This window comes from Hippopotamus amphibius, chromosome 8, assembly GCF_030028045.1.
Source record: "Hippopotamus amphibius kiboko isolate mHipAmp2 chromosome 8, mHipAmp2.hap2, whole genome shotgun sequence".
Lineage (NCBI taxonomy): Eukaryota > Metazoa > Chordata > Mammalia > Artiodactyla > Hippopotamidae > Hippopotamus > Hippopotamus amphibius.
Window position 1 is genome coordinate 102,075,407 of NC_080193.1, and position 26,903 is coordinate 102,102,309.

The following is a 26,903-nucleotide window of genomic DNA, read 5'->3' on the forward strand; positions in this document are numbered from 1 at the left end:
TCAAATATTGGACTTCCTGGGCTGTCTTTAATTTTCTTACCTTTTTTATGGTTCTACTTTCTGAGATATTTCTTTTATTTTTCAACTCTTTAATAATTTTTTTTAAAATGTCAACTATTCTATTTGTTTCCCCAGTGATTCTTTTTTATTCCTTTATTATTCCTTTCTAAGTGATAGTCTGTTCATGAAAATGTTGCAGAAAAAAAACTGATCCCACGAGAAACCAAGCACAACACTCGGAGAGTTGGAGAACTCAGGTTTATTGAGCCGGTGGACCCAGACGAGCTAACGCTCCAAAATTCTGGGGCCCCGTTTCAGGGGAGTCTTCTCCTTATATAGGTTAAAACATACAGCTATAATTGGTACAAACTGATTGGCTACAAATTACTATAGGTCACGGGCAGTTATAGAGCAGGGGAGTTGCCATGGGTTACACACATAGTAGGGGGTCCTAACAGGAACTTGTAGGAGCCGGACATTCCATTCCTATCAGGACTAAGGTCACGATTTGCATTCTCATATTGGTTGCAGGTTGAAGTTAATGGTCACTTAACAAGTCTATGTGCAAAGGGTCTCAAACAAAGTCTTGGGGTGGGTGCCTGAGAGCCAGACATTCTTCCCTTATCTGATCACTCTTAGTAATTCATTTTACTGTTTAAATGAGACTGGCGAGCAGGCCTTTGCAAGATGGAGGAGATTAAGCAATTACAAGTATGGAAGTTTCAATTTCCTCCTCAGAAGCAGTATCTTTACTTATGTCTCTGATAAGATAATATAAGATAATTTTGAGGGTTATTTTTTGTTTTGTTTTGTGCCCCCCCCCCCCCCGATATTTTCTTTTTTGTTGTTGTTGGTTTAGGTCAGAGATCTTTCTTGATGGAGAGTTTCCTCAGGTATCTGGCTATCTTTGGCTCTCTGTATTTAAGATTATAACAAAACTAATTGGAAGCTTATGTGGAAGTGAGCTTGTCAGCTGGTGACTTTAACTCTTGGGTGAAAAGCAAAGATCTATCCTTTTAGATGTCCAAATGAAGTACTTCTTTTCTCTGAAGCTTTCGATTTTTATCAGAGAAAAGAATGTTCCAGTCTTCTCTGAGGAGTGGAGCAGTGTGTGTGTGCGCTTTGCTACTGGTGAGCAAGGAAGAAAAAGAGCTTGAAATTCAGTGATTCAGTATGTAAATTTTCACTTAATCGTTTTGTTTTCAGGCCAAGACCTCTGCTGTGTTAGCTTGCCCAAGACCAGAGCTTTCCATGTTTAATTTCCTCAACTTCCATTAAGTGACATAGATTAAGGTGGGGGAAGTGCCTCAGGGTCCAGCCTGCTGTTACACAGGCTTCAGTTAATTCTCCTTCCACTTCTAAATGGTGAGACTTTCAGATACTCTGCAGAGTAATGGACTCACTTATTAGCATTCTTCTGTTGGTTGCTTAGGTTACTACTTTCTCTGCCATCTTCTAAAAATTTATTGAAATACCTCATATGCTCTAATCACTATGCTTGTTTTCTCTATGCTTGTGAGTTAATAGATTATTTTTTTGTTTTATACCTTTACTGTTATTTTAGTGGGTTTCAGAAGGGAACACAGATAGGTAGATAGGTGCATGTGGTCAATCTGATCTTTGACAGGACCCTTGTAATATATTTTAATGTCTGAAAGGGCAAGTTCTTTCTCTTTCAGGTTATTCTCAGTGTTGGGTTTTAAAATTATGTCAAATAAAAAAAAGTTTAGGGTTTTAAAATTTTACATCCTATGCATTCTTGTTTGTTTAGAAGCTATTTGTAATAATTAACATAATGTATTATATACAACTGCATATTTTTAAAAGCAATTTTGTATGTGTTATCCCATTTGAGCTTCATAATATGAGAGACTACACTTGGGAACACTGAGCACAGCAGAGGATTGGGAGAGATGTTGGCCTGAAATTTGCAATAAAATTGGAAATGTAATTCTCAAGTTTCATAAGCAGTTAGCTTTAATATCACTTTAACATAAGAACTATCAAAAACTTTTGAAATACAGTTTCTCAGCCATTCTTTCAAGAAGATAATTTTTTCCCTCTAGTTTCTTTTCTAGTTTCTTCCTCTTCTCTAATGTATTGTTTATATTTTGAATGGTCTTATTGATTTTCATTGTCATTTTTCAAGTCTTATTTTCCAGTAATCTATTTTATTTATTTTTTAAATATAGTTGGTTTATAGTGTTGTGTTAGCTTCAGATTAGTTTCAGCAGTGATTCAGTATTTTTGTAGCTTATATTCCATTATAGGTTATTGTTAGATAATGGGTTTAATTCCCTGTACTATACAGTAAATCCTTGTTGCTTATCTATTTTCTATATAGTAGTTTGTATCCATTAATGCCATACCCCTAATTTGTCCCTCTCCTCCTTCCCTCCCCTTTGGTAACCAGAGGTTTTTTTTCTATGTTTGTAAGTCTGTTTCTGTTTTGTATATACTGTCATTAGTATTATTTTTTTAGATTCCATATATAAATGATATTGTATAGTATTTGCCTTTGTCTGATTTATTTCATTAAGCATAATATTCTCTGGGTCTATCCATGTTGTTGCAAATGGCAGTAAATGGCAGTATTTCATTCTTTTTTATGATTAATACTCCATTTTGTGTGTGTGTGTATCTATATATCTACATATCTATATATCACTCCTTCTTAAGTCATTCATTTTGGCTGAGCATTTGGGTTGCATCCATGTCTTGGCTATTGTAAGTAGTGCTGCTGTGAACATTGGAGTGTGTGTATCTTTTTGAATTAGTGTTTTTGCGTTCTCCCCATACATATCCAGGAGCAGAATTGCTGGATCATATGGTAGTTCTATTTTTAGCTTTCTAAGGAACCCTCCATACTGTTTTCTGTAGTGATTGCACTGATTTACACTCCCACAAGGTTTCCCTTTTCTCCATATCCTCTCCAGAATTTGTAATTTGTAACTTTTTAATGGTAACCATTCTGACAGGTGTGAGGTGATACCTCATTGTGGTTTTGATTTCCATTTCTATAATAATTAGCAATGTTGAGCATCTTTTCATGTGCGTGTTAGCCATCTGTATGTCTTCTTTGGAGAAATATCTATTCAGGTATTCTGCCCATTTTTTAAAATTAATTAATTTATTTTTTTTATTGGCTGTGTTGGGTCTTTTTTGCTGTGCGCAGACTTTCTTTTTAGTTGCAGTGAGTGGGGGCTACTCTTCATTGTGGTGCGCGGGCTCCTCATTGCTGTGGCTTCTCTTGTTGCGTAGCACGGGCTCTAGATGTGTGGGCTTCAGTAGTTGCAGCACATGGGCTCAGTAGTTGTGGCTCACGGGCTCTAAAGCACAGGCTCAGTAGTTGTGGCTCGTGAGCTTAGTTGCTCCGTGGCATGTGGGATCATCCTGGAGCAGAGATCGAACCCATGTCCCTTGCATTGGCAGGCAGATTCTCAACCACTGCGCCACCTAGGAAGCCCCTGCCCATTTTTTGATTGGGTTCTTTTTTTGATATTGAGTTTTATGAGCTGTTTGTATATTTTGTGAATGTGTATTTTGAATATTAACCCCTTGTTGGTCGCATCATTTGCAAATATTTTCTCTCATTCCATAGATTGTCTTTTTGTTTTGTTGATGGTTTCCTTCACTGTGCAAAAGCTTTTAATTATCTAATAATCTATTTTAAATGTTACTCACATGTTCTTTATGAAATGGTATAACTAAAGTGGCATTAACAAATTAATTATATCTATGGTAAATTCATACTGTGTTGGTCTAAAAAGTAGATAACAATCCTGAAGGATATCATTTTTTGAAAAAAATAACATCTAATTTTTTAATGTAACTTCTTTATAGACTAAAATTATGCTGATTAATAAAAGTATAGACTACTTATAAAAAATAAATTTTATTGTAACTAGAAATTCAAATATAGTTTGCAATATTGACTTTCGATTTTGTTAATTGAACTTTTTCTGTTTTCATTCTTATAAGCAACATTCTTTTTTATGTTCCTAACTAGTTCTTGGAAACCTATAGGTTTTTGGAAGGAGTTTACCTGAAAATTAGGAAACTAATATTGTATGTTTCACTTAACTCACTATGAGAAAGGAGATAACTTTAATCACACTTTCCTCCTCTTTAAAATGCAAAAGAACACTGCTTTTGGAGTCAAAAGCCTTGCATGTGTGCTAAGTATCAGTATGTTCATAACGTATGTGTATCCTTGAGAAAGTTCCCTTAATTTCACAGTGCCTCAGTGATCTCCTTTATAAAACTGGAATAATAAAATCTGCCATTTCTAGCTTTCAGGGTTGTCATGAAGATTGAAGGAGATAAAATGAAATGTTTTAAAAATTGACAAGGGTTCTATAAGTATAATGATTACTATTTTAGTAAGTAGTAATACCAAGATTATCAAGAACTTTTAAGTATCTTAAGCACCCTCTAAGACTTTACCTTTTACATAATTTTGAATACTTTTGGAAAAATAAGCTCTAGTCATGTTATAAGAATATTAGGTAGAGATTGTAAGCTCTCTGTGGGCAACTGACTTTCTTAGTTTGGGATTTTGGAGTGTATGATTAAATGGCTGTAAGTAATTGCCATATTCTTTCTGTTTTACATAAACACAGGTCTGCATTTTATTTAATTTTCTCATTCAGTGTCTTCCTGGTGTTATGATTGCAGCCTCAAGTGTAGCACCCAGAACAAAGCTGGCAGTTGATATGTATATGAAACTGACTTCCTTATTGGGACTCTTTGGAAATTTCAGCTAATTATAGTTCTGCATACTTCTCTCCTCTCAGAGTATTTGTAAATTTCAACTGCTCTAGTCCTGTAATGGTTCTAGTGTCTCAGTAACCAAACCCATGTTTGGTTAAACAGTTAAGCTCACCTATCTGAAAGAATTCATGTTTATAACCTGATGAAATTCTATTCTAATATTAAAGCTGGTACTTTATAAAATACATCCTTTAAGGAAGTTTGGGGGGCAGATTCTCAATCTGCCACTTAATAGTTTGTCTTTCATATCAGTAGCCCCTAATAATTCCAGTAGGCTTCAGTTTGTCTACATCGGTGAAAGGGGACATACAAAAGACCCTGTAACATAATCTACTGATTTGCCAGAGCCAAAAACTATTCCTGAATTAATGGACAGTTGACGAAAGATTAGTCAGGCAGTGCCTTTAAAATTACATGTATGATGTATAGTATATATATGTGTATATGTACATATATATGTATTTATACATACATGTGAACAAAGAATAAACATCTTACTACAAACAATAAAGCTTAAAGAGACTTAAGACTGCAGACTATACTTTGAGAACCATGGTCTAGATAGAGGTCTGTAAACTTTTTCTGTAAAAGACCATGATACTCAATAGTTTTGGCTTTGTAGGCCATGCAGTCTGCTGCATCTATTCATCTCTGCTGTTGTGGGAAGAAGGCAGCTAAGGACTAGTTTGCTGGTGGGCCACAGTGTTTGCGGATCAGCCTAGACCCCTGAGATTGAGTGGAGGTGTAATCTTGGTTAGGCGGATCATTTGCCCACACAGCACCTTCTTCTGAGGTGGGTTGTTTGAGTTCCCTTTTTTCATTTGAACCATATGAAGTTGCTGATTTTGTAGGTCAAAAATGATTTAATGTTGGCAGTTTCATATTGGTCAAAGAAAAAAAGCTATTTTACTTACAAAAGCTGTTTAATAAGCACACTTAGTCGTATTGCTGTTGCTCTGGTGAATGATTTTATGACAAATGAAGGTAAATGACACTTTAATCCCTTTATAGCAGTCTTGTTGGGTGATGGAGTTAGTACAAGCTTTTCACTCTAACTCTATATAGAATAAATTCTTTCCGTGTAATGTTTCATATTCTCTCAATAGTGATTAAGATTTTTTAAATTTTTATTGGTCTCTCATTTTGTGGAAGTTTCCATCCGTTTTGAACTAGATAATAGAAATAGAAAGTTGAACTAGATAACCTCTAAGATTCTTTTTAATTTCTTTCAATTATGGGATTTAAGTATCTATTATGTTTAGAATGTATTTCTCATTAACCTATTATTCTTATTATGGTGAATCCGTACATAGCACAATAGTGAGAACCTAGTACAAATTTAATTCACCTTCCTCAAACCTTCTCCAAATTTTACCACCTTTCTGCTTTCTTTCTTGAAGTTCTCGCTGCTTAACTATCTTTATATAGTTAGCTCACAAATCTCCATTTCCAATCTAAAAATTAAAGTGAAAAAGTATAAAATAATATGATTCTTAACTGCCAACAATTTCTATTCTGAGTGCTTTACATGTATTTTCTCTTTTGATTCTTATAGCAATCTATTTACTTCATTATTCCTATTTTACCAATGAGAAAACTACAGGTCAGAAAGATTAAGGTAACTTGCACAATGTCCCACAGCTAGTAAATACTGGAGTTATTGGCTTCAAACCTATGCAGTCTGACCAGAGATCCAAGCTTGAAATCACCTTTGTTACTACAAATTTTGTTGGTTGTTAGATATTTCTGTAAACTCAGATGTCCGTTATCATTTCAGATTCAAAATTTCACATATCAAATGCATAGTGTTCCCACTTAGATAGCTTCTTCTCCTAATTGCCCTTATTTTTCAAGGGCAACACTTAAGTCATTATTAACAAGTTCTATAGATTCCTCCTTCAAATATATTCTTAGGCTAATGTCCTTGGTCCAGACTCCTATTAGATATATCTGGAATATGGAAAGATTGTTTTAAACTCTCTGTTTAGTCTTTCAGCTGCTCAAAAACCTTCGTTGGCTCCACATTACCTGTTAGGTTATAGAGATCTCTACACTTTATTTATCAACAATCTACCTTTCTCTTTTTCACTCTATGTTTGGGATGACATTTCTTTGCTTCATGCTCTTAAAATCTCTGTTTTTCTTCAATATTTCACTCATGGTACCCAGCATACCTGAATTCTAATCCTGTACCTATTATTAATTAGGTGTGAGATTGTTGGCAGGAGAGGGTAGTAGGAGCTCTCTTAAAAATAATGTGTTTGTGATTTAATTCATAGTCTTTGTAATAACTGTTTTAACTTCTCAAATTTTTTTTTTTGGCTGTGCCACACGGCTTGTAGGATCTTAGTTCCACAACCAGGGATTGAACCTGGGGCCACAGCAGTGAAAACACCGAGTCCTAACCACTGGACTGCCAGGGAATTCCCCTAACTTCTCAGACTTTTTTATGCACTTAATAATTCTGACTCATTTCAGATAAGTAAAATTGCTACATACAAGTATAAGTACCTAATATATATTTAACAATAAATGAATGACTCACTTTGGATAAAGGCTGCTGATGTTGAATAGTAATAGTAAATATTAAAAAGACAAAAGCAAAAAACTTGATAAGTAAACATTTTTATAAGTTATACAAAAGCTAATTACATTCGTTAATTGTAGTAAATTTGGAAACCACAGAAAACTCTCACCCGTTATCCCACTGCAGAGAAAACCTTTGTTGACATTTTGAAGTGTTTTCTATCAGTTTCCCCCTCCCCCAAGTTGAATTATTAGCAAACTATGATTCTTTTGGGACATGCTTATTGCCTTTGTAAGAAAATTAATGGCTTGGGAGCCAGAGTAATCAGGAATACTACATGAATATTAAACAGCAACCTTGTCTAATGTATTTTCTTAATTGCATCAAACAGTGATGTTATATTTAGTCAAAAGTCTTCACAGATTGTTTTTCTCAAGGGGATTTCAGTGCTTCAGTTTGCACATTACCATCATTCCGTTTTGCTTGTTTCTCAGTGATGTCACAGCAATGAGATGATACAAGTAAAGTGAGTACAGAACTACCTCTAAAGAGAATATTGATTTGTTTTATTTTAATATTTGTATTCCATACCAGGAGATAGCTACAAATACAAATTTAAATGCTATACAGTGCAAAAATGAGTAAAGTGTTCTATGTGGTGACTGTGTTCAAGTAAAAAAATATTGAACTCTTTCTAGAAGTAAAGGAGATTAGTGATTTCCCTGGTAGTCCAGGGGTTAAGACTCTGCCCTTCCACTGTAGGGGGCATGGGTTCTGTGAGGCCAAAAAAAAAAAAAAAAAGGAAATAAAGGAGATCTCTAGTTAAGAGGGCATAGTAAGTTTTGCTCCAAATTCATAGTAATCATAAAAAATAAACCCCAGGAAGTTTATGTTGGCTACATAATAAGGTAAACGTGCACTAGAAACAAAACAGAAAGACATAGAGTTGAGTGGGATGAAACAGATGTCTTGAGCTCTCAATATAGAAGTAGATCCTGGCTTCTGGGAGTTCAATTTCTGCAGGTTGGTAGAAATTAAAAGTGTTTCACATCCAGTGCACCTTCAACACCCTGAATAGATCAGTGGTATTTCAGATATCACTATATCAGGGACCCTAAGATATCAGTATAAGACACTGGAAGTAGAAACCCAGAAGGTGAAGTGGAGACAAGTAGATTATAGATATAGTGACCTTTAACCACTAGATAAGAAGGAATAACCAGAGAGAGGAAGAAGGAAAAAAGTAAAGATTTTATACTCAAAATAAGCTTACAAAATTCAACCAGCAAAATCAATATTTGGGACATGAATTTACTCCAGATACAAAGTCTAAGAATTCTATATATTTAGGGTGCCAAAGAGAACTATTATGGAATGATATCATTAAAAAGGATAAGAAATTAGGAGAATATTAAGACGAACCAATTAGAAATCTTGGAAATTAAAAAAGAAAGAAAGAAATAGGCGCTAGATGGAAAAAAAGAAACTCAATTGGTGGGATGAACTCTAGACTGGACAGAGTTGAAAAGAAAATTCATAAATTGGAAGATTGTACTCAAGAACGTATCTAAAATATAGGACAGGAGAACAGATATAACAGTGAGCCATTAAGATATACAAAGAATAACACCCAATAGAAAATTCAGATAAAAAGAAGAAATTATGGCTGAAAGGGAATAGTTGAAGGGATTACAGCTTAGAATTTTTTAGAACTGATGAAGACATGAACCTCCATGATGAAAGTACACTCTACCTAAACACATCTACCTGAAAATGGCTTTATTTTTATTTAATTTTTAAAGGGAAGTTTCAATAGAGAATTATGAGTTGATAGTTTTTCTTTCTTTTATTCAACACCTTAAATATGCCTTTCCATTGTAGTCTGGCTTTTGTTGTTTTTGTTGAGAACTTGCATCTCATTTATATTTTTGTTCCCCTTTATGTAATATAACATTTTTCTCTGCTTTCAAGATAGATTTTTCTTTTTATCTTTGGGTTTAAGCAGTTTCTCTATAATGTGCCTATTGTGGTTTTCCTTGTGTTTATCAACCTATAAGTTAATGTCATTTACAAAATTTAGGATGTTTTATTAAAATATTTTTCATTCCCTTTCTATTCCTCTGCTCCTTCAGGGTCTGTTTTATCTTCTCTGTTCTTCAGATTAGGTAATTTTTATTGATTCATCTTCAACCTCACTTCTTGTATCTCCCATCTTCAGTTTATTCTTAAGCATATCCATTCAGTTTTTAATTGCATTTATTGAACTTGGCAACTTGAAACTTTCACTTGTTTTCTTTTGATATTTTCTCTCCATTTATTGTGCATGTATCCTACTTTAAGTCTTTTACATGTTTGTAATAGCTGGTCTGAAGTGCTTGTCTGATAATTGTAATATCTGAGAAATCTTTGGAATCTCTTTTTATTGACTTTTTTTTTCATGGAGTATGGGTCACATTTTCCTATTTCTTTGAATGTCTAGTGTTTTTTGGTTGGATACTTAGCTTTTTAAATGATGGACTTTAGAGACTCTGAATTCTGTTTTGCTTCTCTGAAGATTAATTTTTGTTCTAGAAGGCAATTAACTTGACTGAATTCAGATTCCAGACTCTGTCTCCTCTGTAGTGGTAGCAGTTGAAATCTTCACTTCAGTTTCTAGCTGCTGATTTTCTGCGAGGACCCCTGGGGTCCCCTCCCTCACCTCATGACTAGTTTAGTGAACAGCACAGGTCTTGGGAGGTTTTTGCTTATAGATTTCAGGGATCATCTCCTCTTTGGCTCCCTCCCTTCCATGATACCATTCCTAAATTTCTGGTAGTTCTGCAGACTTGAGCTCTGTCATCTGATACCTCAAGCCAGTAAGACTTGGCTTTCTACTCAACCTACCCCCAGTGGCAAGCAGATTTAGCAATGCCCTCCATCAAAAAACCACAGATGTGCAAATCTCACCTTTTGCAGATTTACCCACCCAGCCACTGCCCTCCCTTTGCCAGGAATGTGTGCGCTGCAGGCAGGATAGATTGCAGAGAGGAAAGGAAAGAAAAAGTTCATTGCTCTCAAACCCAATCGGGTAAGTTACTCTTTCTCTCCCATGAAAAAGCTAGTGAGGGAGTAGAGAGAGGCCAGGAGTATACTGTTCCAGCTACATGAGCATGTGAGTTGAGGTGAGGAAGAGATGTTCTCTTCTGATACTCCCAAGAATTCTGTTCTCTTAACTGATTGGGCCTAAGTCTGCATCAGCTTAGTAGAAGAGATCAGCACTTTGTCATACATTTGGACTGACCCTAGTGCTGATAACAATCTGGAGGGAAAAACTAGTTGAAAACCATCAAAAGCAACCAAAAGCAGACAGAAATTGGAGGGGAAAGATAAACTGCAAGTTTTCCCTCAAGACTTTGTGTCAGACAGTATAATGCTTTCATCGAATCCATTACCCTTCTGTACTATTTTCTATCCCAAATTACGTCCAACTAAGTTACCAGCATAGCACATGAGAGGTTCTGCAGTTAAATGATGACTAATCTATACTGTCCAGGAATCCAGGAGGATATCCAAAAGAGAATATCCAGCGAATATCTGGAAGAGTGGCCACCTGTGGACTTCACATTTTGTCTTTGTTCTATATAATGCTTTTTATTTAAAACTACTTTGTCTGATATTAATGTGGCTATCCCTGCTTTTGTTTTCTTTGTATTGTATTTACCTGGTATGTCTTAACCCGTAATTCTTTCTCTATCATTTTGTTTTTTCTCTATCATTTTGTTTTAGGTGGATCCCAAATAGCATATAGTTGGATAGAGTATTTTACTTTTTATGATTTGAGATTCTTTGTATTTAAGAGGAAGTTTGCATTTTATCATTCTAAATAGTATAATTGTTCTTATTCTTTCATCTTAGTTTATACCGTTTGTTATGTTTCCTTATTCCTGTTTTTCCAATCTTTTGCTTTTGCTAGTTTTTCTTGTTCTCTTGTTTTGCTCCTAATAATTTAGAAAGTAGACATCCTATTTTTATTTGATTAGTAATTACTTCAAAATAAAAAGAAAGTGAACTTCTGTTTCTTTACCAACATTAAGAATACATTAGTTAGATAGGATTAAGATGGCGGAGTAGGAGGACGTGCGCTCACTCCCTCTTGCAAGAGCACCAGAATTACAACTAACTGCTAAACAATCATCGACAGAAAGACACTGGAACTCACCAAAAAAGACACCCCACATCCAGAGACAAAGGAGAAACCACAATGAGACGGTAGGAGGGGCGCAATCGTGTTAAAATCAAATCCCATAAATGCTGGGTGGGTGACTCACAAACTGGAGAACAGTTATACTGCAGAAGTCCACCCACTAAAGTGAGGGTTCTGAGCCCCACGTCAGGCTTCCCAACCTGGGAGTCCAACAATGGGAGGAGAAATCCCCAGAGAATCAGACTCTGAAAGCCAGTGGGATTTGATTGCAGGACCTCCACAGGACTGGGGGAAACAGAGACTCCATTCTTGGAGGGCACACAAAAAAATGTGCTCACCAGGACCCAGGGGGAAGGAGCAGTGACCCCATAGGAGACTGAACCAGACCTACCTGCTGGTGTTGGAGGGTTGCCTGTGGAGGTGGGGGGTGGCTGTGGCTCACGGAGGAGGCAGGGGCACTGGCAGCAGGGGTTCTGGGAAGTGCTCATTGGTGTGAGCCCTCCCAGAGTCTGCCATTAGCCCCACCAAAGAACCTGTAAGCTCCAGTGCTAGGTAGCCTCAGGCCAAACAACCAACAAGGTGTGAACACAGCCCTACCCATTAGCAGACAAGCAGATTAAAGTCTTACTGAGCTCCGCCCACCCAGCCCTACCCACCATCAGTCCCTCCCATCAGGAAGCACGAACGAGCCTCCTAGACAGCTTCCTCCACAAGAGGGCAGACAGCAGTATCAAGCAGTATCAACAGTATTTTGTCTTGTGGAACTGAAAACCACAGCCACAGAAAGATAGAGAAAATGAAAGGGCAGAGGACTTTGTACCAGATGAAGGGACAGGATAAAACCCCAGAAAAACAACTCAATGAAGACAAGATAGGCACCCTTTCAGAAAAAGAATTCAGAATAATGATGCTGAAGATGATCCAGGACTTTGAAAAAAGACTGGATGCAAAGACTGAAAAGTTTACCAAAGACCTAGAAGAATTAAAGAGCAAACAAACAGAGATATGCAACACAATAACTGAAATGGAAAATACACTAAAAGGAACGAATAGCAGATTAACTGAGGCAGAAGGGCGAATAAGTGACCTGGAAGACAGAATGGTGATAATCACTGATGTGGAAAAGAATAAAGAAAAAAGAATGAAAAGAACTGAAGACAGCCTAAGAGACCTCTGGGACATGTTAAACGCACCAACATTCGCATTATAGGGGTCCCAGAAGGAGAAGAGAGAGAGAAAAGACCCGAGAAAATATTGGAAGAGATTCTAGTTGAAAACTTCCCTAATGTGGGAAAGGAAATAGCTTCCCAAGTGCAGGAAGCACAGAGAGTCCCAGGCAGGATCAACCCAAGGAGAAACATGCCAAGACATATAGTAGTCAAATTGACAAAAATTAAAGACAGAGAAAAGTTATTAAAAGCAACAAGGGAAAAATGACAAATAACATACAAGGGAACTCCCATCAGGTTAACAGCTGATTTCTCAGCAGAAACCCTGCAAGCCAGAAGGGAGTGGCACAATATATTTCAAGTGATGAAAGGGAAGACCCTACAACCAAGAATACAATACCCAGCAAGGATCTCATTCAGATTCGACAGAGAAATCAAAAGCTTTACAGACAAGCAACAGCTAAGAGAATTCAGCACCACCAAACCAGCCCTACAACAAATGCAAAAGGAACTTCTCTAAGCAGGAAACATAAGAGAAAAGGACCTACAGAAACAACAACAAAACAATTGAGAAAATGGTAATAGGAACATACATATCGATAATTACCTTGAATGTAAATGGACTAAATGCACTAACCAAAAGACACAGACTGGCTGAATGAATACAAAAACAAGACCCATATATATGCTGTCTACAAGAGACCCACTTCAGACCTAGGCACACATACAGATTGAAAGTGAGGGGATGGACAAAGATATTCCATGCAAATGGAAATCAAAAGAAAGCTGGAGTAGCAATACTCAGATAAAATAGACTTTAAAATAAAAAATGTTACAAGAGACAAGAAAGGACATTACATAAAGATCAAGGGATCCATCCAAGAAGAGGAGATAACAGTTATAAATATATATGCACCCAATATAGGAACACCTCAGTACATAAGGCAAATGCAAACAACTATGAAAGAGGAAATGCAAGGCAGAAATAGAGACACAGGTGTAGAGAACAAACACATGGACACCAAGTGGGGAAAGTGGGGAGGGTTGGGGGGGAATGAATTGGGAGATTGGGATACCAAATTGTACACTCTAAATATATGCTGTTTATTGTCTGTTAACTGTATCTCAATAAAAGTTCTTAAAACAAAACAAACAAACAAAAAAACAAACCAAAAAAGAATACATTAGTTATCTATTGATTCTCCTGGAAGTGAGTCACATACTTTATTCCCTCCCTTTGTTCCTAGCTCCCACCATTTATTGGAATAATTTGAGCTTTTAAAACTATTATTATTATTGCTTTTTTTTACCTTTCATTAAGGAACACTTTTCACATTTGCATTTTCTAAATGTAGCTATGTTAACCATGATAAGAACAATTACTTAGACATTAATTTTTAGGTTTACAAAAGGTTACCATTTCCACCTATTTTTTTTATAACATATCTCCTTTATACTTAAGATCTTTATTTTTGTTAATTTATTGGACACGAAAGTATTTCTTTAAGTGATTTTTAAAGATGAGTATATATCTGAATTTTAGCATATCTGAGGATATATATTAAATGTGTATTCTTCTGACACAGCAGTTAATGCATAGGAAATTTTCCTAAGGAAATGAGAGCAGGATGCAAAGATGTGTGCACAAGTTCATTTTTCAGTATTATTACAAAAGCAAAAATTAGAAACTAGTAAGTGTCTACAAATAGAGATTGGTCGAACAAAATAAAATTGTTTCCAGCCATTATTGCAAAATCATAATAGTTTTATCACTGTGTTACCTAATTAATATAAGTATCGTTAATCTTTTTAAGATTTATTATTTACTTATTTTATTTTTGGCTGCATTGGGTCTTCGTTGCTGCACACGGGCTTTCTCTAGTTGTGGCAAGTGGGGGCTACTCTTCATTGTGGTACATGGGCTTCTCACTGTGGTGGCTTCTCTTGTTGCAGAGCATGGGCTGTAAGTGTGTGGGCCTCAGTAGTTGTGGCACATGGGCTTAGCAGTTGTGGCTCTCGGGCTCTAGAGCGCAAGCTCAGCAGTTGTGGCACACAGGTCCAGTTGCTCAGCGGCATGTGGGATCTTCCCGGCCCAGGAATTGAACCCACGTCCCCTGCATTGGCAGGCGGATTCCTAACCACTGCACCACCAGAGGAGCCCAAGTATTATTAATCTTTTTGCCTGTTACTTGTGCAAGTTATAATTAAAACATAAATTTAGACCATACAAAGTAAACAGTAGCATGTTTAGCTGTTAACATTAATATTCTAATTAGTATCTTTTTCAAAGTTTTTCAATTAGATTAAATATTGGCTAAATAGATATTTATTATTGAAAATATTTTTTAAGAAATTTAATTTAAGTCTATTCCTTGTAGTCACTCATGGATTTTTTTGGGCAACCCAGACCAGAAGCTAACCAGTCAGTAGTCAGTAGAATGCAAAAGAAATACTGGAAAACCAAACAGGTCTTTATCAAAGCAACCGGAAAAAAGGAGGATGAGCACGTGGTGGCATCTGATGCTGAACTGGATGCTAAACTTGAGGTAAATTTCAGGATTCTGTGTATTGCATATTACTTGTTATTATCCAGGACTACTGGGGGCTATATGACAAGCTTTCATACTGAAGAACTTATCGGGATAAATGCAAAATTTTATAATAGAATAATTGTATCTATTTGTCAATCAGATCTTCTGGATGAGATCTTAGTTCTCCCAAATTGAGGATTGGCAGAACTGGTGTTCATAAATTAGGTAAATCTAATTTACCTGAGTAAATTCTCTGAACTAAGTAATTTCTCTGGCACAAGTATTATAATTTTTATGCTGTGTTAATGAATTAATTATATTTCTCATTGGGACCATATACTAATTATGTATCATGTCATAATATTTTGTACTACTTTTATCTGAAGTCTATACCTCACTGAAATAAATTAACTGAAATCAAATAGTGAGGATTTCACGAGTTGGAGTTTTTGTTTCTATTATTAAGGGATGGAGTTAATTGAAGTATGTCATAATGCATTTTTGATTCTGCTTTTCATTTTAAATAAAAGGAATAATTACCATGAAACAACTTTAAATGTATATGTGTCTTATACTTTTAAGTAATTAAGCTAATTAGAAGAAAAGTCTCATGCATATTAATGAAAAAGTCTAGACCTTTAAATGCAGATTTGCTAATTGCATGTACATATATTAATTTAAGATAACTTTTACAGACATTTCTAGGCGGGGGTTCTTTTATGCTTGGAATATAATAATCTGTTGAGATTCTTAAAAATATAGGTCTAATTAAATAGGCCTTAATCTACTAAGTAATTTTATTCTACGAAAAATAAACTTTTGTCATTGCCATAACAAATATGGAAATAGAAATTATTTCTATTTAACAAGCCTTTACTATTTGTATTGAAAAGCATTCTTAGGATTCAGCGACAAATGCAGGAAAAAATGAAGAAACTTTATTATAAGTAGAATGTTTTAGCACCAAGGGAACTCTTTACTGTTCCTACATATGTTCCCACAGAAGCAGATTTTTTGTATTATTTCCCATTGTTAGGTAATCAGTGGGTGACATTTTATATTCAGTGTTATTCTTATCCATTAGACAATATTTGGAACCAACCAAGAATTTTCTCCCACAATTGTACTATTTTTTTAAGAATGAGAAATAGTTTTATTTCAAGTGTACATACAAGTCAAGTATGCATAGTTAAATTATGTTGTATACTTTAAATATATTAGTTTTGTCTGTCAAATATACCTCACTAAAACTGAAAAATATATTTTTATTGTAAACTTGAAAATAGTATGTAAATCTTTCAAGGACCCATGGGAAAAAAAATCAACCATAATCACTTCATCATAATAGAACGATAATTTTTGTATTCTTTTCTAATCTCCTCCCATAGGGATTTAAAACAGCTTTTTAAATCGCCAAATCCATATACCAAATGCAATCCAAACATACTTACACTTATGTGGAAAATTGATGATTGCCCTTCCATTTAGATTTTAGGGTCTGTTATTAATCTTCCTTTGGTCAGATCAAACGTCAAAATAATAGCAAAACTACATCAGAGATAGATCATTCAGGCTTAATGGTACGTTGAAAATTCACTTGATAATCAAAGGATTAGGGCCTAATATTATACCATAGTGCCAAGGTCTTTTTTAACTAAAGTCTTATAGCAACTCTTCAGTGTAGGAGTTTGGAAGTCTTCTTTAGGCTGCACCCTAAAACCCATGCTGCCTTGCTTCTCTGGGAAAACCCAAATGTATAGTTATGTGTGAAGAGTTACTAACCTCATGTGTATAATGTGTCCTGATCGCAAGTTTTTGCTTGTTTACTTTGAAATGAGAGTCTACTGAATATTTTATTTTTTTGTTAGCTATTAGCAGCAGTGGTAATGAAGGCATTAATATTCATGGAAAATTCTAAACAAAAATAATCCAGAAGTAATTTATTTTTTATGTTGTAACACATTATTTAATTTTTATGGTAAGTTCACTGGCCTGTTTTGCTTAGACCAATATTGGAGAAAAGCCAGACCCCGAGTTAGTTAAAATTTCCTAAGGCTATCTGTATTCTTTTCATCTGTGAGATGAAGTAGTTTATGTAGTTTATGTAGTAGTTGATGTAGTTTATGATTTAGCTTTTTGCTGTTTAGGTAGTTTTGAGCTGAGGGGAGGACAAACTCCACAGTTAAAAATTTTTATTAGCTCCCATGTATTTATCACCATTTTTTCCATCCCTCATGGGGGAAATCTAAGTGTACTCTCTACATCTGAAATAAAACCCGAACTGAAGTATATCACAGTCAAGTAAAATAGACATAATACTTATAAGAAAATGTTTTGCTTTTGAAGTGCTTTTTTTACATTTTATATTTTGTTTATGGTTCCTTAACTTGTCCTGATAAAATTTATATTTCAAAGGTTTTTCACTCCATTCAAGAGACATGCACTGAACTTCTGAAGATAGTTGAGAAATATCAGCTAAGACTCAATGGTATGAAATCATAGATATCTATCCGACAATTCCTGTTTAAAGTAAATATTCATTTGTATTTTTGAAAATGAAAGATTTAATGTAAAAATAGTAGTTTATTGAACTATTCTGTGGCTAGTTTCCTATAACAAAAATGAGTATTTACAGTGACCTGTTCTCTCCCCCAGTGTCCTCAGTTCATCAAATCCTCTGATACAGATTCATTTTGCTGAGTTTCGTTTTCCTTCCCAGAGTCTTAAGTGGATTTGCCTCCATCATTTAAAAGCTCTCTTTCTCAAGCCCTGCTTGCTCTAGTAGTTGCCATCCCATTCCCCTGCTCCTCTCACAGGAAATTTTAACATAGTTATCTGTATGCACAGTATCCATTCCTTTCCTTCAACTTTCTCTTGTACTCACCCCAGTCAAGTTTTCATCCCCACCACTCCACCAAATTGCTCTTGTCGTAGTCATGAAGAACTAAATCCAGGGACCAGTTCTCAGTCCTTGTCACATTATTTAACACAGTTGATTACTCCCCCCTCCTTGAGACACTCTCTTCACTTGGCTTCCAGGTACCACATGTCCCTGGATTTCTTTTCAGTGGTCATTCCTTCTCTGTATCCTGCCATTGCTGGAATCTCCTCTCTTCTTGACCTCTTCTGGTTGGAACTCAGTCTTTGGATCTTCTTCTCTTGCCTTAATTACAGTTCCCTACTGGACATGGCCACCTCTCTGATTCTGGTTACTTCTCTAATCTTATCTCCTCTTGAGCCATGTTAATCTCTGACGCGGCATATCTGCTAGTAGGCTCCCAGCCTTCTTTAGATATTTGGTCAAGTGTCATCTTTTTAGTGAGTCCTTCCCTGACCCCCATATCTAAAATGAAATACCCCTCTTTCTCATAACTCTATCTACTTAACAGTAGCACGTAACAATACTGAACATTCTGTGTATTTTATCTATTGTTTTTCTTACCATCACTAGAATATACTCTCCTTAAGGACAGGAATTTGTTTATTTCTGGGTCTCCTAGCCTAGAAACAATGTCTAGCATTTAGTCCATACTCAACACATATTTGCTCAATGAATGATTTTCTTGTGTAGCTATGTAAATCAGTCTCAAAATTTTACAAAGTTCATATATTGTCCCATTAAAGCAAGAAATCCATTATAGCATGATAATTTTTTGACTGCCTCCCATGTGTAAAACTGTGTGCTTTTCCCAAGAAAATAGTTGGAGAAACAACTTTTTGTAACAAAATAAGAGACAAAAATAGTACATAATTGAATTCAGGATAGTGATACAGACATGCCTCTGAATTCTCCTAGAGTGAAAAATAACTGTGTATTAGAGTCATTGGTAAAGGCAACTCCATAGATGGGAATTGAGGTAAAACTTAAAAGGTTTATAGAAGTTGAATATGTGGGAAAAAAGGGAATTGGAGTCAAGGAATAAGGTTAAAGAGTGAGAACAGTCTGCATCACAGAATAGTTTGTAATTGGGATTAGTGGGGTGATATAAGAGCGAAGGAGGATTTGAGTTAAGATTGCTAAGGACCTTAAACATTTTACCAAGTGGTAAAAAGCCATCGCAGTTGTTGGACCAAGGGAGTCCTATGGTAGAAATGGAAGTGTAAAGAAACATTGGCAAGTTTGTGCATACTGCATTTTGTGCTGGAATCACCAGATCTTTTAGCATGCTGGTGGAGCATTTCAGGATAAGGAAGAGATATGCATATATAGATTTCATCATATATTTTCTCTTCAAGATTGTATATGACTATGTGATTTCTTGAAGACTATTTGATTAATAGATCTTCTGTTGAGACTAACATCAGACAATTGCAGTAGATTCCTCCAGCACCGTAAACCTTTATGAGAATCATTCGACTGGGGAAGAACACATAGGAGTTAGGGTCTCTATAGTTTTTGGCAACAGGTCCCAGCACAGAATCAGCACAGACTCAGCTTCATCTCCTCCCTTTTCTGCATTGATAAAGATGAGGCTCAGTGATGGTTCATGTTCAACTGATGTTTGTTAATGAGGTAATCCAAGTTCTCAGAGAGCTTTCTGGATCACCATCTACAAATTAATATTTTTCCTAGTAGTTTTCATTGAGGTATATTTTATGTAGTTCTGATTTAAAGGAAATGTGTAATCTGTACGTCTCTGAAGTAATGAGAATATTAAGTTAACAACATTCCTCAAATCCAATGCACTCTTGATCAGGTTAATTGTGCATAAAACGGCACATGGTTTTATTAAAGATGATACTACAGAATGTGTGGACACCCTCTCCCAAACCTCATCACGCTCTCCTAGGGCCTCCCTTGTAGGCACTACAGGGAGGAACAGGAAGGGGGCAGCTAGCAAGTGAGAAGGCCTGCGTTCCCCTGCTGCCTCAGAGGTACTAAAAGCGACTTCCCTTTCAATTGTTAACTTCAGTTTTTCCATCAGTAAACTAGGGTGAAGTTAGGCATGACACTTGTCATATTTTTCACTTTAAGCTCACAGTTTGAACACTTTGTGGGCTCCCCTTACCTGTTTGTCTTATTGTGATAAAAGCGTCATCTTCTACTAGATCAGGGCTTCTAAAACTTTGTGGTGAAGGGCCATTTTCTGTCTTGTGTTTTACTTTCAATCTTTTGTAAACTGACACTTTTCAAAATACAGTAAAAATGAATTTTTAGAAAAACGAAAGTAAAGACATGAAAAATATAAGCACACTTTTTTATTATTAGATTCAATAGATATCAAACAGTCAAATTGGTAAAAGTTTCTAAATAGTTTCTTAGTTTTGATATTTGTAATAAGCTGGTGGCAAATGGTTCTGACTGGCATTGGTCCATGGACCACACTTTGAGTGGTATTGCACTACATGACAACTTCTAGGGTTTTAGCAGCAAAATTGTGGACAGTTGTGGGTCTGGGATACTGAGCATAGGAAAATGAAGCCAGAGTGAGAGACAAAAATAAGTTAAGTTTAAATAGAAAACCAAATACTTTGTAAGAAAACCAAGTACTCTGTAAGAGGCAATGATCCTAAAATGCATCTCTGCTCATTTGAAAATGTGTCATCTGTGGTTTCCTTTTATCTTATCATTTTGGAATTTTTTTTTTTCACTAAAGATCAATCTTTCCTGAAGTGAGGTCCGTGCAGTCAGTGCCTAAAAACCATCTGGAGTGCTTGTTAAAAAAAAAAAAAAAGAAGGAGATCCTCAGACCTATAGAATCAGAATTTCTGGAGATGGACCCCAGGAATTTGCATTTTAAAAATAAGTCTCTCTCCTTCTGCCCCCAAGTAATTCTTATGTATAGAGAATTCTTATGTATAGTGAGAATTTTTAGTTGTATGTGTGTGCTTTAAACAAATGATGAAATGAAACAATGAACTATACTGTAATTTTTTTCCTAGTTATATCAGAGGAAGAAAATGAACTGGGGCTCTTATTAAAGTTCCAAGCAGAAAGGGATACAACGCAGGCTGGCAAAATGATGGATGCCACTGGCAAGGCACTCTGTTCTTCAGCCAAGCAAAGGTTTATCATGGTTTTGCATCATCCTTAAATTTGTACTCAGTATGATAGTTTTGATGTATGTAGCTAAATTTTCATACTTGTAAAAGTTTCTCTTTAATGCAGTAGAGGGTTAAAAGAAAAGTATATTGCAGTATATAGTTGTTTTGATGCCTAACTTTTATTTATTTTGAATTTAAAATAATTATTTAAAAATTGACATTCTCAGGTTGTTTAATTCCTAGAAATAGCCTTTAGGCCTGTATTTAAATTTCTTAAGTCGTTTAATGTAACAGGCACAGAATGGCTAAAATTTAAATATGTATATATATATATTTTTTTCCCACTTTTTGGATACTGTACTATTTGTGAGTACATTGGAACTTTTCCTCTTTTTAAGCAGAGGAAATTTTTTCTTCTTAATTATATATTTTGTGTTTATTATTTTACAACTTTTTAGCATAAAGATATCTGTTGCAAAGAATCTCCTACTGTTACTAAATACAGCCCAAATCTTTCTTTTTCTAGAGAAAAATAAAAATAGGCTTTATCAGACCTGTAATGATGATGTATAACTTAAGTGGCTTTATTGTGAAACACCACGTTAGTGCAGAAGCCCATCTTTAAGGAGGTGACATAAGATAGCCAATAAAAGTCCCTCCATTGCCACTAAGTCAGAAGCAGACTGGAGGAACTGGATTTGACTTGTGTTTCTTAAATCCTTTTTTCTCTTGTTCTCATCCTCAGCTGCTAAGAATTTTATCCTCATTAGTTCATCTAGCATTTTATCTGCTTTTCTATACCCAGGCTTTCCCTACATTTGTCAAAAGAAAGGCTTTCTGCTTATAGGATTGATTTTTATGAATATTGGATCTTTTTTTTCTCATGGGATTCTTTTCTAAATGGCACATTTACTTGGCAGGCTATTTATACATGGATAAACATCTAAAATATTGCAAAAATGATATATTAATATTTCCTAAAATAAGAAAAGGGAGAGATATAAACACATCTTTATTAACAGTTCAGAGTTAGCTGTATGATCCTTATTTGCTTTCTAGTTTTCTTAGGCATCTTAATAGTTTCCTATTTATGGACTCATCTTGATAGCAAGTTACACTTTATGGTTGTCGTTTTTTTTGCGTATGGGTTGTACATCCCTCTGATTTTTACCTCTCTGCCAATAGATTGGCCCTGTATACTCCCCTGTCTCGTCTTAAGCAAGAAGTAGCAACGTTCAGTCAAAGGGCAGTGTCTGACACCTTGATGACAATAAATCGGATGGAGCAGGCACGCACAGAATACAGAGGAGCTCTGCTGTGGATGAAAGACATATCCCAGGAACTGGACCCAGACACCTTAAAACAAATGGAAAAGTTCAGAAAAGTATGAAAATACACCCTTTTGTTGTTGTTTTCTTGAGCCTCTACAGAATAATTTAATCAAGTGCATAAAACGTCTGACTATTTTTGGAAAATGTGTTATAAATTCTTGGTTGCTTGAAAATCTTCAGTTGAAGTACAAAAGTTTGTCACACTTTTTTTTTTATTCTTTTAGTGGCATAATAGATCTAACTACCTTTTTTTGTTTTTATTTTTTAAATTTATTTATTTATTGGCTGCATTGGGTCTTCATTGCTGCACATGGGCTTTCTCTAGTTGCAGAGAGCGGGGCTACTGTTCGTTGTGGCGCTCGGGCTTCTCAGTGCGGTAGTTTCTCTTGTTGCAGAGCCCGGGCTCTAGGTGCGTGGGCTTCAGTAGTTGTGGCACATGGGCTCAATAGTTGTGGCTCGTGGGCTCTATAGCGCAGGCTCAGTAGTTGTGGTGCATGGGCTTAGTTGCTCCTCGGCATGTGGGATCTTCCCGGACCAGGGCTTGAACCTGTGTCTCCTGTGCATGCGGATTCTTAACCACTGTACCACCAGGGAAGCCCCCTAACTACCTTTTAAATGTTGCTTACCTGAACTTTTAAGAGTTGTTTGTAGGAGGAAAACAGTTCATTAGTCAGGAAAAAAACTTAGCTAAAAATTTATGTAAAATGATTATTAATTATAAGTGAAGTTTATCAAGTTTTTCATTCTGCCACAAAACATAGTTTAACCACAAACTTTTTTTTTTCAATTTTTTGTTTTTTATTTTTTACAATAAACTGCATGTATTTAGAGCGTACAATTTGGTATCCCAATCTCCCAATTCATTCTCCCCCAACCCTTCCCGCTTTCCCCACTTGCTGTCCATATGTTTGTTCTCTACATCTGTGTCTCTATTTCTGCATTGCAAACTGGTTGATTTGTACCATTTTTCTATAGTCCACATATATGTGTTAATATACGATATTTGTTTTTCTGACTCACTTCACTCTGGATGACAGTCTCTAGGTCCATCCATGTCTCTACAAATGTCCCAGTTTGTCTACTAACTTTGGGTTTTGTTTGCTCTTCTTTCTCTAGTTTCTTTAGGTGTAAGTTTAGATTGTTTATTTGGGACTTTTTTTGTTTCTTGAGGTAGGATTGTATTGCTATAAACTTCCCTCTTAGAACTGCCTTTGCTGCATCCCATAGGTTTTGGATCGTTGTGTTTTCATTGTCATTTGTTTCTAAGAAACTCCTTATTATAAAGTGTATTCCCTGAATTTACCGTACACGACTAGTAAAATTCACTGCTTCATTTTATAAATATTTAAAGTGCCTATAATAAAAATCTGTATTTATGTTTAGTAGTGATGGAGTCTTTATACTGGCTGTTACAAGTTCTTTGCTTCATTGATTACTTCAACGGACCTGGGCAGTAGGCAGACGGACACATGGCCTCAGGCAGCCTGTTACTCTGTCCCCTTGTAATCCTTGACAATTAGAATATAATCCAAGGGAGTGGTTGCACAACATCGTGAATGCAGTAATGTCACTGAATTGTACAGTTTTAGAATGGTTAAGTGTATGTTATGTGAATTTCACCTCAATTAAAAAAAAAAAAAGACTACAGTTCCTACCACTTATCTAGACCCAAATAGCCCTGCACAGTCTGATCCCTGGTCCCTCTGCAGCCACACCTTGTACAGTACTTTCTATGCTCCAGCCCTTTCTATGCTTGAGGAAGGAATTGACTCTACCCTATTCCTTCCTGTTCTGCAAACACCTCCCACACTCAGGACTTTTGTCCTTCCTTCTCCCTGGGTCTAGAAGGCTCTCCTCAGGGTCAGCATGGCCTACTCATCATCTTCCTGTCCCGGTTCAGACATCATGCATGAGCTCACCAAGGGCTTCCCTGACCAGTACCTACTGACTGACCGTCTAATCGAGAGTTGTCACCCATTTCTGTTGCATTTATATGTTATCTTTGTGACTTGAGATTGTTATATATTTATTTTCTTTCTTTCCTATGCCTCCTCACTCAGGGATGGTGAGGAAGAACATTGTTCACCACAGTATCCCAGTGCCTGGAACAGTGCCTGGCACATAATAGACACCTTATAAATATGTGTTGAATGGATGAATGAGTACATTTAAAGTTGAGTATTCACACGACTTGGTGATAAATGACTCATCTTATGTGTAAGAAATATAATAAGCATGTATTAAGTTTATAAATATACCTGTATGATTCAGAGCTATCATTAATGCTTCTCAACACTTTAAGTATGTCCCCTTTCCATTTATTCTTCTACTCTTTCTTAGCTAAATATTACCCATCAGTAGTTTTGGATGTTTCTTTTTATTTGGAATCTTTTTTTTTTCTTCTTAACTATGTACTTTCTTTCATCACATAGTTTCTCAGCATAAGGATATCTGCTGGAAAAAATCTCCTACAATTACAAAAAATAAATTTCCATTTATCATGAAATAATAATACAGGGAAAGGGAATTAGTCTTCTTTATTACAATTTCATGTGTCTGAAAACATGTATCATGAACCTGTGTGGTATATTTATTTCTGTATTATAAGTAATAATAATTAACATTTCTGTGGTTGCAGGTACAGATCCAAGTAAGAAATAGCAAAGCTTCTTTTGACAAGTTAAAGATGGATGTTTGTCAGAAAGTGGATTTACTTGGAGCTAGTCGCTGCAATATGTTGTCTCATTCACTCGCTACCTACCAGGTACCCACCTCCATGGTCAGCATGTCTTTGCAGTAAAGATGAGTGGTGAGATTCCTTTTTAAAAGTTGTCTAAAGGGTGCAAAGAAATGTGTAATTGATCAGATTCCTTTGACTTTGCTAAAACTGACTTACTGAGATTATGACATTCAGAATCATAGACTGCTAGAGTGGGAAAGACCTTAGGGGTTGCCTACTCCCGTAGCTTCACGTTATTCCCCTTGCTGTCCTAGGACAGACAGACAGACACTTTAGGGACTGTCTAGAGTTGAGGAGGCGTATGTTGAGAGGAGGCAGGACTGAAGGCCTGTTAGCCCTGGTTCATTCAGTAACACTCCACTTTGAATAGTTCTACATACAATTTCACTTGAAGCAAATGTGCTGTGGCCCGAAAGTTTAACACTTTTCTATCATTTTATGGATGAGGAAAGTGAGAATTAAATGAGAATTAAAGTAAATGGCAATGTTGGGCTTAAAAACTTAAGTTTTCTGAAGTGTTGTGTTCTTTGCATTCTGCCAAATTACCATTCCACACCACTTTAATCTCAGAAGTCTCATTTGTGTTTACTCCAAATCATACATAAATAGCATACAAAGAGTAAGTTAGATATTAATAGGTAGCAGTTACTGATTTTATCAGGTATTTGTAAATGGCAAAATAGGAGAATAAATTTTTTATATAAGAAAAGAAAAATAAACTAAAGGAAATGGATAGTCACTGCCACTTTCAGGGACTCTACCTAATTCAGTTCAGTACTGTGGAATTCAAGAATCAAGAGAGGATGCACTTGAAAGTAAAAGTATGTGACAGGATTTCGCTAGTGGTCCAGTGGTTATGACTCTGCGCTACCACCGCAGGAGGATTACTTGGGTTAGCTTGATAACACACTTTTTGGACAAGTCTTTCTTGAACCTAAATGAAAGTCCAAATTTAGTGGTACAAATTATTTTACTCCAATTAATAAAGGTTTATATTATATGCTTACCAACATAAAGATTTACATGTATACCTCTAATGCATATATGATATTTTGGTGCCTTTAGCTTTTTTTTTTTTTTGGATTCCTCAGAAAGTGTTCTACTCTGCCAGTTTCATTCTCTTGGCTGCAATTACTCTCTGGCTGGCTCTAGTGTACATTTCAATTCTGTATACAGATGGGCACACGTACATGCAGATACAATGCCAGTTCTTATGCAGAATTACTCTTTACAGTGCTTTCTGTTTCCCCAAACTTGGAAAATGATTTCAGTTCCTACTTCTTATTTGACAACTATTCATCTACTATAGTGAGGTAAAATAGCACTGAAGAAAGAGTAGAGGAAGCAGAACTATAGTGTCACCTTTTCTTTTTCTGCAGAGAACACTGCTTGGATTCTGGGAGAAAACAGCTCGAATGATGTCCCAAATCCAAGGGACCTGTACTGGCTTTCATCCGTATGATTTTGTAGCTCTCAAGGTACATTTCTTTCAGTGGTCTTTTCTTACATATATTACACTTCATTTTGGATAATAACTTTGAAACTGCTTTTTGCTAAGCCTTATTTCAAATTTACAAAATACTGGAAAATATTTCTCTGCACTTTCAGCCATTTTTCTGAAGTGCCCCAATTCTGGATTCTACCAGCAGCACTAAACAAATACA

At 35.8% G+C, this 26,903-nt stretch overlaps 1 protein-coding gene across 6 annotated transcripts in view; it reads left to right on the plus strand.

Moving 5' to 3' along the window:
* ICA1L (islet cell autoantigen 1 like) overlaps nucleotides 1-26,903 on the plus strand; it is a 78,829-nt gene that overhangs the window by 14,356 nt on the left and 37,570 nt on the right. For 4 of the 6 annotated variants that reach the window (XR_009055179.1, XM_057746574.1, XM_057746573.1 and 1 more), the window contains exons 2-7: nucleotides 15,031-15,198; nucleotides 17,599-17,671; nucleotides 21,067-21,190; nucleotides 22,354-22,552; nucleotides 25,138-25,263; nucleotides 26,619-26,717. Coding sequence is in view for 5 of the 6 variants with exons in the window: in XM_057746574.1 (XP_057602557.1) it covers nucleotides 15,037-15,198; nucleotides 17,599-17,671; nucleotides 21,067-21,190; nucleotides 22,354-22,552; nucleotides 25,138-25,263; nucleotides 26,619-26,717 (783 nt within the window). In the remaining variant the exon portion in view is untranslated. Of the gene's footprint in view, nucleotides 1-11,535; nucleotides 11,549-15,030; nucleotides 15,199-17,598; nucleotides 17,672-21,066; nucleotides 21,191-22,353; nucleotides 22,559-25,137; nucleotides 25,264-26,618; nucleotides 26,718-26,903 lie in introns of those variants that run through there. The other 2 variants (XM_057746575.1, XM_057746577.1) reach the window with 2 other exon arrangements.